The sequence below is a fragment of the Trachemys scripta genome, chromosome 21, assembly GCF_013100865.1.
Source record: "Trachemys scripta elegans isolate TJP31775 chromosome 21, CAS_Tse_1.0, whole genome shotgun sequence".
Taxonomy (NCBI): domain Eukaryota; kingdom Metazoa; phylum Chordata; order Testudines; family Emydidae; genus Trachemys; species Trachemys scripta.
In genome coordinates this window covers 11439633-11451711 of record NC_048318.1, presented here as the reverse complement: position 1 = coordinate 11451711, position 12079 = coordinate 11439633, and the positions used below count along the sequence as shown (strand labels likewise).

The 12079-nt window shown below is 48.7% G+C and overlaps 1 protein-coding gene across 3 annotated transcripts in view; it reads left to right on the top strand.

Annotated features, from left to right (window-relative positions):
- The window catches only part of GRIK4 (glutamate ionotropic receptor kainate type subunit 4), a 315293-nt gene that overhangs the window by 248444 nt on the left and 54770 nt on the right, over positions 1-12079 (top strand). For all 3 annotated transcript variants that reach the window (XM_034754418.1, XM_034754417.1, XM_034754416.1), the window contains exons 8-9: positions 3366-3527; positions 10918-11070. In XM_034754418.1, the coding sequence (XP_034610309.1) occupies positions 3366-3527; positions 10918-11070 (315 nt within the window). The remainder of the gene's footprint in view (positions 1-3365; positions 3528-10917; positions 11071-12079) is intronic.

The following is a 12079-nucleotide window of genomic DNA, read 5'->3' as shown; positions in this document are numbered from 1 at the left end:
CAGGGTGGCTGGGCGGGCATCTGCATATGTACAGGCCATTCGGTGCCCAGATGCCATGGTGATGGGTGCCTTCTGAATGTGATGGATAAACAGAGACTTGTTTTTTAACAGCTGGAGGTTAGCCTAGAAAAAGAGAGAGAGCTATGTAGTGAAAAGTGTTAACATAATTTGAGCTGGAAAAGTCTTTGGTTAACATTAATTGGAGCGAATTTGTCTCTCTGTTTTGTCAGCAGGCGCCTACGGGCTAGTCATCAAAGGAGGCAGTGAGGCCTAGTGGATAGAGCGCTGATTTGGTGTTCGGGGATCTGGCTTCAATTCTCTGCCACTGGGTGACCTTGGACAAGTCACATAACCTTTGTGTACCTCAGTTTCCCTGTCTGTAAAAGGGGGATAATGAGGCTGACTTCCTTTACAGAGTGGCTTGGGATCTACAGATGAAAAGTGCTAGATAAAAGCTGGGTACTAGGGGACCAATTCTGCAAGGTGCTGAACGCCCTCAAATCAATGTCAGAGAAGCCAGTTGTTTTTTTTTAAAATCCACTGATTTTTGGATGCCTCCATTTTTGGTAGGTCCATCCCAAGACACCTTAAAGGGGCTGATTTTCATGAGTCCTGAGCACCTGTAGCTCCCGTTGACTTCAGTTGGAGATCTGCCAGCACTGCGAACATGTGCCTCAATTTCCCCACCAACACAACAAAGCCAGCAAGCGCTAAGGGCACCTCTCAGGATTGGGTCCATTGTGTCCCAAACATTTTGCCTTCCTGCCCATGGTTCCAGCTGTGGGGAGGGTGTAGTTTTCTGGTGGCGGCATGCTGCTCGCCACACCGTCTGCATACAGAATCTCCTCAGGCCCTGACTCTCATTAGCCATCTGCCCTTGTTCTGCAGGTTGACGGGTGCACTGAGTAAATGGATAACCTGTCAGGGAGGCAGGAGGATAATATCAGTCAAATGCATCAATAGTTCACAGGCAATTTCATGTTACCTAACGTTCATGCATTTGAGTCCAAAAGACACTTAATCCTGTGTCGAATCTCATCCTCCTAGGAGTTCACCGCGCTGGAGGAGCCTTGTAATTCCACATCTTTGACTCAATGACATACTGTTCCCATGCGCACACGCACACAAAGGGCAGGACTGGCTGAAAACTCCTGTTCCACAAAGCAAGAGGGAATTCATATTAGTGATGGGAGGGAAAGGGTATCTGGCAGCTTCCAAACGTGTAACCACTGCCTTCTATCTACCTTTTAGCAATTAGCAAAAAGAAAGAAAGAAAGAAAGAAGGCACCTGTATCCCCCAAGGAGAACTAAACTCCCCCAGGTTTTTCTGGTACCGCTGCTTCCCCTGTGGGTATCAATGGAATAAAGCTCTACTGCTTTGCCTTTATTTTTATGTGTTATTAGTCTAGCTGGAGCATCTAAGCACCCCAGCCATGGACCAGGGCCCCGTTGTGCTAGGCACTGTACAAACACAGAACAAAAAGATGTTCCTTGCCCCTAAAGAGCTTATAATCTAAGTAAAAAAGTTCTCTAGTAACTTCCGTCTGAGGATCCCAGTGGGCTCTCATCAATGAAGTGTCACAAGCTCGGTGAAGGAGGTGGTATTTTCCCCTTTACAGATGGGCAAACTGAGGCACAGACGAGGTAAAGTGACTTGACTAAGCTAATTCAGCAAGCCAGTAGCAGAGCTAGGAATAGACCAGAGGCTTTCTGACTCCCAGTCTCTGGCTCTAATCGCAAGACCACCTGCCCTGCTCCCATCTTACCCTCTCCCCAGTATCACAAGGACCAAGGGCCTTGGGTCGCACCCTCCCCTCCAACTGATTCCCGTGTGCCTGAAGAAGTAGGGCTTCAAGCAAATTCCCTCTGACTCGCAGGTGGAGACAATCCAGGCTGGCCCTGTGCAGTGGGACTGGTTAAACTGGTTTTATGTTTAAATGAAAGTCCCATTTATAACATCGAGCAAACCCCTGAAATTGCCTATCTGGAAAGTGGCAGCAATGGTCCTTGGGGATCAACTCAGCAGTATCTGCACCCCGGGCCGGAGCCCAGTTAATGGTTATTGCAGAAGCTAGAAACAGGAGGTAATGAAATAGCATAAGTTCCATCTAGACAAGGGCTGCCGTAGTCTGTCACCCCAGAAGGGCTGGAAATCCTCCCTCGGTTTCGATGGACAACTGTATACCTTGCACTGTATCTGTCTGGAGCTCTCAGCCATAGCAGGGAACACTTGTGATTCCCAGATGAGTGCTGCAGCCTGGAAACTGAGTGTGGTCACAGATCTCTCTAGGGACAGGAGCAGTTCTGCGGCTTGGGTTCCTCTCTCTGTCTGAAAAGTGCAGCGATCCCTTGGGCCTTTTGGAGAAGCAAGCCATGGAGGAGATTAGCAGGGAGGGCTGGTCCAGGACTGCATTTCTCCATCAAAGCAGTTTGCGGAATTAGGGGAGCCATTGTTGGAGTGGATGTAGCCCTAAATGTGCCAGAGTGACGGGCCTGGATGCCAAGGGTCTTTATTAGTCTGCAGAAAGATACTGCCTGGGTGGGGGCAGGTGCCATGGGGGCTTGGGAGGAATATACAGGAACAGAAACATTTGCATGGAGAGAAAACTTTGCTGCAAGAGCCTTGGTGCCTCCTTGAGCTGGGCTCTTGGCCGCATACAGAACTCCGACCCCTTTGGATCAGGCTTCTCTCTGACTGTCCTAACAGTTTACCCATTCAGTTGAAAGACTCCAGTCTCTCCCTCACTAGCCCTCACATCGCACTGGTTCTCTTACTGCGCAGAGGGGTGATGCTGCTGTGCCAGAGGGGGCCACACAGAATGGCACCCCTGTGGCCCAGCTGGGCACGGCACTTCCCTTTTCGGCACTCAGTTTGACATTGTATTAACCATGCTTCTCGGGCATGAGATCGCTGTGCTTTACTTAAGCACTGCTGCTGGGAATGTGGCTTCATCCTTCCCCAGACCAACACAAGCTTCCCTCTTACCAGCGGGCTTCAGCTCTGCTCCGGAGCACCCACCGCAAGGGAATGAGAAGGGAGGTGCCAAAATCCACCGAGTCTTTGGCCTCTGCACAGCTTGCCACATGTGGGGGTGGGCTCAGCTCATGTGCCCATTAAGAGCTTGAGAGAGGAATCCACCCGCCTTCACGTCACAGCCAATTAACAGCCATCGTATGACGCTGACTTTTGGTTACTAGTTGCCTGGGCCTGGCGGATTTAAACTGTCAATCTAGAGGTGGTAAACCCCAACTGCAAGTCCTCCCAGCCGTCTTGGAGAGCCATCCCTCCCTTCATTCATACTGTGAGCCTTTAAGTATCTGCCGCTGTCTCCTAATGCTCTTTTCTGTTTTCTGGGATGCTTTAGGAGTTCTCGCTCCAGCAATTGGACAGCTTTCTGGATGACCGGGTTAACATCCTGGGATTTTCCACCTTCAACCAGTCTCATGCTTTCTTCCAAGAGTTTGTCCAGAGCCTCAACCTGTCGTGGCAGGAGAACTGTGATCACGCTCCCTTTACTGGGCCGGCCGTAAGTAAAAATAATCCCCACCGGTGCACTTGGAACGGCAGTCGAAGCCTGTAATGGGGCAGCAAGTGGCTGGGGCAAAGGAGACAAGCTGTGGGGGTGAGAGAGGCTGAATGGGAGAGCTGCTAATGGAACCTAGCTAAAGAGCCCCTCAGCTGAGGAGAAGCCATGAGGCTGGTACTAAAAGGTTGAGAAGTGGGGAGGAGGAAGCTCGGGTTTTAGGGAGGCTTCTCGGTGGCTGTATAAAGTACGTGCCCCTGAGATGGGAGAAGGGGAGACAAGAGTAGAGAGCAGGAGAGCAGGGGCACAGGGGCAGGAGAAAGAAACAGATGTGAACCAGGAGGACGTCATAGGTGAGTAAAGGAGGCAGGTGTGGCATTGGGGTAACTTGCTGTGACTTATGAGAGAGCCTCCAGCTTTGGAAAGTAGCAAGGTGAGACCCTTCAATCTTGCCAGTGCTAAAGGAACTCTGTTAGGCAGATGCCATTAGAGCCGTAGGAGAAGGGCTGGGAGACGAAACCTGGATAATCTAGGAGGTTCAGGGAGGAGCCTCACAGGGCTTAGCTGAAAGGCAAAGGGCTGGGTTAGGCCTAGATGGTGCTACCTTGCATACGTCAGTGTCTCCAGATGCTGCTGCAAATCACAGCTGAAATCTGCCCCGCAAGGCTTCAACCAGCTTGGAAGGTTTGCGGTGCAGCTTTGCCAGATCTGGGCGGGGAGAGAAAAAGCCAGCGACCAAACAATGTATGTGCTGACAAATGAAATAAAAAATCCCCTCCATTTCCTGAGGCAGCCCCAGCGTTCCTGGAAGTCCCACTAGTCTCACTGCAAATTGACCTTACGCGAGCAAACGAGGAGTTCTCTCTACTTTGCATTTGCTTGGCACAAACTGCCAGCCCTGGTTCACACCCGACTACTGCCAAGCTGCTGCTCTTTGGTGTTCTAGCCAGCTCCTCCCTGACATCCTCGCCCCACCCCTCGAGCTCAGGTGGCTGCAGCTAACTCACTGCCTGGTTTGCCGAATCTTGCTGCAATCTCTCCCTGGAAGCCACCTGCTTGGGCGACAGCTGCGGGGCCGTTGAGATGCATTAAAAATAAAGCTTTTCAAACAAAAAAACCCTAGAAACCCAAGTTCTGAAGGGGAAAAATATAATCCTGGTTTCTTCCCTCCAGTTGGCCCTGAATGAGCAGAAAAGCTCTTTAGATGCAAAGGCCAGGAAGCTCCCGACTTACCGTTTTCAGTGTATTTCGGGGGGGTTAATGGTGCTGGATTGGGAGCCTCTGTCTAAAGCCCCCATTGCTGTCATATTAATATAGCTGGATGCTCGATTCCTGCACAGAACTGGTTCAGTAGCACGGCGGGCTTACTCCTGATCTGGTGAGGCATGGGAAGGAAGATCAGTCGCCCTAGCCCATTCGATCCTAATCCTCTCCACTGAGATAGCTAGCCCTGATGTCAGTTAATCACTGTGTGGTCTCCAATCCAGCAGGGACGGGAGGGAAACTCACCAGTTTATGTCACATCCCCCCCACCACCTATGAGATTATTATGATTTTCGGCTATTACCAACCTCACTATTATTACAGTTTATTATTGTAGCACATACAGGCCCCAACTGAGGGCAGAGCCCCATTGTGCCAGGCACTGTACGTTCACAAAGCAAGAGACAGCCCTTGCCCCAAAGAGCTTGCAATCTAAATAGTCGAGCTAAAGGAAGGGAGAAAAGAAGGTTTATTGTTCCCATTTTGCAGATGGGGAAATGAAACCCAGAGACATCAAATAATAATATCTAGCTCTTCTCACCTCAAAGCACTTTGCCAAGGAGGTCAGTGTCTTTATCCCCATTTTACAGATGGGAAAACTGAGGTACAGGGTGACCCAGTAGTAGAGCCAGGAATAGAATTCAGGTCTGCCAAGTGTCAGTCCAGAGTCTTAACCACAAGTGCACCCTAACTGTCCTGTTTAGTGACCTAGAGGTTCTCCCTGTGGGCATGTTCCTCCATCACCCTGGTCTCTGAGCATCATTCTTCATTCCCGAGCCATGCGGCCTCCCAGGGATAAGAACTAAACACTGCCAGACATCTGGCAGCAGGGCAGGTACAGAGGAGTTGTTAGGATGACATAAGTCAGAAGCACCGCACTTATTTTCTCCCCTTCTGCCCACTAGGAGCATTATCATGGCACAATGAATTGGCCTCTGTGTTTTTCGTTTTAAACAGTTAATGTCTGACAGGTCTGCTTTTGGGAAAGTCTCCGTCGGGATTTGGGGATTTCCCCCCGTAGTGTAGGGGAGCTGAGGTCTCCTGGGATTGTGTAAAGAAAGGAGTTCAACATCCGGACTCAACAGGCAGTAAAGTGTAAGCTGTGAAATCCCTGGGCTTTCTTGCTAGGGATGGGTAAGAGTCTAAGGAAGGGCGGGGGAAGTTACTTCTTCAAATGCCATTCTCATTAATCACGTTGCAAGGAAAAGAAATCAGAGAAAATCATTAAAATTACAGATGGCTAGATTAGGTAATTAGAATTTAGGCTGAAACAGATGTTTGTAATTAAGTGTTTATTTCATTGAATGAAATCCAGATTGTAAAGTCTATTTCACAGGATTTTAATGGTTTTAATTCTCTGTGTTATGTTTGGGGGCAAATATACAGATGACAATGTTTCAAGAATGACTCCCCTTCACCCTTCCTAAACCTGTCTATAGTCCTCGGAGAGCAGCTTGACTTTAAACATGGCCTTGACGTGAGAGATTTTGGTAAATAAAACAAAAATCTTCTCTTTAAACTATGATGGATCTCTTTGTGTTTCTGTAAATATGTCTACACTGCAGCCGGAAGCCAGCATCCCAGCCTGAGTAGACAGACGGACGCTAGCATGCTAAAATGAGCAGTGTGGACGTCACAGCTCGGGTGGCAGCTCTGACCCTCAGGCCCACCCAATCTCCTGGGTCCGTGCTCGGGTTGCTATCCCGAGCCTCCGCTGGAGCCGCACCATCCACCCTGTTATTTTTAGTGTGCTACCTCGAGCGCCGCTAGCACTGTCTACCCAGGCTCGGGGGCTCCCTCCCAGCTGCTCTGTAGCTGTACCCCACAGGGCTAGATTTGGGGATTTTAGCCGCAGCCCTGTGCTGCGGCCGGCGAGGAGCTGAGCCATGCCAGGGGGCAGAATCGAGGGCATCCTGCATCAGGAAGGTGTAGCGCATTCTGGAATGCTTTGTTTGTGCCGGGCGGGGGAGGGTAACTTGTGACACATGCAGCGTGCTCCCCGCTAGCCCAGCTGGCTTGTACACTGAAGGGGGCGGAGCTATGGCTTTGGGTGCTCCATGCCCCTTTGCAAGTGAGTTGCTCCCAGGGTGCGCCATACTCACTCCTCATGCAGCTGATGACACATAGAAGAACACAACTCTACCCACGCTCCATCCCCCTCCTCCCTATCTGGGGAGCTGTTACCCTGATTTCCCAGCCGTGCAGTGATGTCCCTGCAAGATATGGGGGGAGGCTCTTTACTCCCCTACACCCACACAATCATGTGAGTAGGAACCACTATCAAAACCGTTGGCACTTTCACATGCGGTGTTGCGCGGGCACTGTTCACCACAGAGGTGGCACAAAATGACAACGATCAGCACAAATCAAGAATGCACAAAAGCGAGAGACACGTGTTAATGTTTTTTTTTAATGTCAGAACAAAAAAAGCCATGTGGGTTTTTTTAAATGACTCTTATCAAAGGAGGAGGAGATTTGATAAGGGGTGGAGAAGAGAGAGGGATTGGGGAAGCCAAAGTGAATGAGTTTTAAACCGGGTGGTCGGAAGAACCAAACGATCGGCTAGCAGCTGTGCTATGGTGAAATGCATCTTAATTTTGCACAAGTGTCTTCCATGCAAACTGTATCCCAATTTGCTTGACTGAGTTAAATACAGTTAACGGAGTTTACAAATAAATAATGGCAGACGGAAATAGCAATTAGGAGGCATAGGCGAGGGAGACAATATTGTGTTTGGCTGAGGTTTGAAACGAGCCGGAGAGCTGATGAGCCGGAGAGAGAGACAGAAAAGACTGCTCCAGATGGCAGAAGCAGCGGAGGAGAAGGCTCTTGCACCAACAGGCATAGGAAGAAGTGGAAGTGGCATAGAGGATTCTGATACTAGGTGAGCAGAGGGAGCGAGGAGAGGACTCGAGCAGAATACAGTTCATGATTTTGGATAGGGAAAGTCCATAGTGGGCTTTAAAGGCACGTTTGTGAAATAAAGGGGGGAGCTGGTGAAGACGTTTGAGGGTGGGTACTGACGTCTTTTTGTGCATGTCGCAGAATTGCTGTCCCCCAGGGTTTAAAAGCCCTGACTCAGGCCCCTCAAAATCATGAAACTGGCATAGACTCGTAGTTCTGAGCCCATGTGGATAGGGAATGGCTGGTCTGATACACAGCGTTAGAATTGGAAATCGGGTGCTTCCCAGGAAAGCTGTAAGTAGAGACAAGAGAGAGGGAAGTGTAGGACTTGGGGGATGGGGGAGGATCCCCTTAGCAGAAGAAGTCACCCCCGGCAGCAAACCAAACCAAAAAGGACATGTTTGAAAAGGGAAGTGTAACGCCAGAAATACCAGCAAATTGTCTAAGGCTAAAGAGTAAAATATTCCAATCAATAATGTCAAATGCTTCACTAAGATCTACAAGCCTCTCGCTTAGTAGCTAATAAGAGATCATTAGCTGCTTAAAGAGAAGGGAAATGAAAACCCGAGCAGAGACAACGGGCCAGTTTTCAGAGCTGGGGTAAGGGGATAGAAACTCCCGATGTCAGCAGAGCTGCATCTTCTTGCACCAGGTCAGAATTTGACCTGTCGCTACTGATAAGGACCCTGAGACAGCAAAGCACACGGGTAAGTCCCAATGAAGTTAAGCATGTGCATATGTGCTTTGCTGAACGGGAGCCAAGGCACCCAGCCAGTTGAGGATGGAGAATTCCTAGTTGCAGTAACAAGCAATGGAGCTAGGAGTGCAAGGAGATGGTTTGAGTCAATAGGGGTGAGGAGGGAGGATAGATTCGCTCCTTTAACAACTCTGGAAAATGCAGCCCTGGAGGGGGATTCTTAAGCACAGATGTGACTATCTAGGGAGAAAGTTGGAAGACTTATCGCCAAACACAAAGGGATAGGCAGAGAGGGATGGCATCTGATGGTTCAGACAGGGGGACTGGGAATCAGGCTGCCTGGGTTCTATTCCCAACTCTGCCGCAAACGCGTGTGTGTCCTTGGGCAAGTCACTCATCCTCTTCTGTGCCTCAGTTTACTCTTCTGCACAGTGGAGATAATGATACTTACTGACTCGCCAGGCATGGCTTGAAGCTCAGTTAATCCATAGTCGGAGAGTGCTTTGGTCGCAGAGCGGTACCGACAACAGGGTTCATCACTATTGCAGATGAGATCAATCAGATCCCAAAAGTACGAATCACGCATAATGGTTGCTACTCACGTCGCTAGATTCGCTCCTGGAAAGTGCTCACATACTGTGGCGAGGAGGGTGGGGTCAGAACATACACAGACTAGAGTAGGGAGAAAATTAGACATCATATTAGGTGGGGTGATGCCAGAAATACCAGCAAATTGTCTGAGCTCCATCTACCTTGATAGAACAAATGTGAGAGACGTTGAGGGGTGGGAGATGGACATTGGGGATTACTGGCATTATTAGAGCTGATGGTTAGGGTTTGCTAGCACTAAGGGTGGCAGCGTTAGTTTTTCATAGTGTCTGCGTGTACGTTTCAAAGCCCTGAGTTGCTCATTAACAACCTGATACCAGACCCTTGAAGTCCATTGGACTTTCGCTGTGGACTTCAGCATGGGTAGGATCAAGCCCTAGTGGATTAAATCTGGCTCACTTTATTCACACAGATAAGGTGGTGGAAGCCAAAGCGTCTGCTTAACAAGACGGTCCCCCCTTTGGGTTACTGGGAAGTGAATAAATGTGTCCAGGCTCAGTGGGGAACCTGAGCGGTAGATATAGTTGAACTGTAAATGTCTACATATGGGGGAAGCCTCAACCAGCTAAAGAGCAAATATGTTGTTGGATGCTGCAACGGTACAGCAGAGACTCTTTGAAGAGAGAGGCAGGAAAAGGGAGCTTTGACAGTAATGAGATGTGGCAACCAAGTGCCAATGCAGTCAGGAAGTGACGATAATTGAAAGTGAAATCTTAGTCATAACAATGAAGAGGAGAGAGAAAATGACCGGTTGTTAACTTGATCAAAAACATCGAAACAATTGTGCACAGGGAACGTAACGCTCCGCATGAGACAAGATGGTAAATAGAAGTGATTAGAAGTAAGTGGGTCGAAGAGGGGACAGTCAATATGGATTCTGAAATCTCCTATAGCAATAATTCTTTTAGAGGGACGACCGGCAGTAGAAAAGGGGACCAGATAATTATGGTAAAGGGATTAAGAGGCCAGTGTGGGGACTGGAGGACATAGAAGAGAAGGGAAGCAGATAAGAGCAGAAGGGAGGAAAGCAAGGATGCGAAGGGCAATAAGAAGAAACTACCCAAGATATGGAGGGTAAGGTAATAAGCATGAGAAGAGGAGGAGGAAGTCCAAGGAATGGACTCGAATCAGGAATGGCAACATGAGTTACGCCTACCACAACAATGGACGTGGAGATGCCAAAAGAATGATGATTAAAGGAGTTTATGGGCCTGATTCTCTGCTACCCTGCCCTTGTGCAATGACTCACACCTAAGAACGTAAAGGCCATACTGGAGACCAATGCTCCATCTATCCTGTCTTCCGATAGTGGCCAGTGCTAGATGCTTCAGAGGGAATGAACAGAACAGGACAATTATCCAGTGATCCATCCCCTGTCGTCCACTCCAGCTTCTGGCAGTCAGAGGTTTAGGGACACCAAGAGCATAGAGTTGCCTCCCTGACCATCTTGGCTAATAGCCATTGATGGACCTATCTGCCATGAACTTATCTAGTTCTGTACCAAATCAGAACGGTAGCATTTTATGCTCGCTTTGCACAAGCATGAGTAACTGCCTAAGGCACAGGGCACTGGGCAATCTGGCTCAGATGCCTTGTCTAGCTCCTTCTCACTAACCCCAGCTCAGACCGTGAATGGGATGTGAGGCGAGGTAACTCAAGGCATGACAGAGATGGTAGGGTAACCGTAGCTCCATGGTGTTGAATGGAGTCGTTGTAGCGTGTGTGAGCAGATGTAAGCTTCTCCACTGGTGTACTGTATGGGTGTGTAGATTTATTTTACAATGTGTGTGTAATTGTGTGCACACGTATGGCAGAAACAATGGACTTGTTCCTTCAGTAAGTGCAGGTTGGGTCTTATTTAATTTTCCAACCTTTGGTGTTGCTCATCTGAGCTCCCACCTCTCTCTCTCCTGTCCACAGCTCTCCTCTGCCTTGTTGTTTGATGCCGTTTATGCCGTGGTGACAGCAGTGCAGGAGCTAAACCGGAGCCAGGAGATTGGTGTGAAACCACTGTCCTGTGGATCCGCACAGATCTGGCAACATGGCACCAGCTTGATGAACTACCTGAGAATGGTGAGAAGTGACTGAAGTTTGCTGATTTATCTGTATCCGCGCCCTAGGTGCCAGGAGTAAAAGACATGCACATGTGAACGTGTGTGAGATGATGCCCCTGCAGTCAAAGCGCAGGATACCAACCTGTTTGAAGGTAGCGCTGTGAATGAAGGGAACAGCCATGAGAGAAATGTTTGTAACCGGCCTAGGAACTACGTGAAATTCACCAACTTTCAGGCTTTGTTGCAAACACAAAGATCAGCAAACTTTTTAAATTAAGCCGGGCTAAGCTTTGTGAATGTTCCCTACGTCCCAGTTTCAAGTGAACTTGAGCTGATTTATGGTCCCACCTTGCAACCAGGAGAAGCTCAGATATTGTAAGGTTTCAGAGTGGTAGCCGTGTTAGTCTGTATCAGCAAAAACAATGGGGAGTCCTTGTGGCACCTTAGAGACTAACAAATTTATTTGGGCGTAAGCTTTCGTGGGCTGAAACCCATCTGATGAAGTTTATGCCCAAATAAATTTGTTAGTCTCTCAGATATTGTAGATGAGTTTCTCCTGCGGGGGTGGATGAGTTGGACTTTTTTGAACTTAGGGTGTTGTGAACTCATATAGATCAAAAGTAATACGGGTCAAAACAGAACCCCAGGTTTGAACCCCTCAGATTCCTCGAGAGTTTCAAGTTGAAGTCCCAGAAGTGAACTTGACGTGGGTTTTTTTTTGGCTCCAGTTTGAACATTTTTTTCTGGTTCTGCTTTGGATGCAGCTAAAATCTCATGAGAACAGCTATTCTCATGGGATTTCATCCCAAGATGGTAGAAGACTCAGTGATGTGGTTTTGGTCTCGACATCTGACCCCTCCCCCCCACCACACACATCTTAACCTACTCCTGATTTAAACACCACCTCATTGCCCCATCCCTAATCAAATGTTCACACAAACGCCCGAAACCCCAAAATGACAGAGCTTCTCCTGCATCTTGTATCATTAACTTAGACTCATTGCTGACAAGGTGCTTGAGCAGCACTA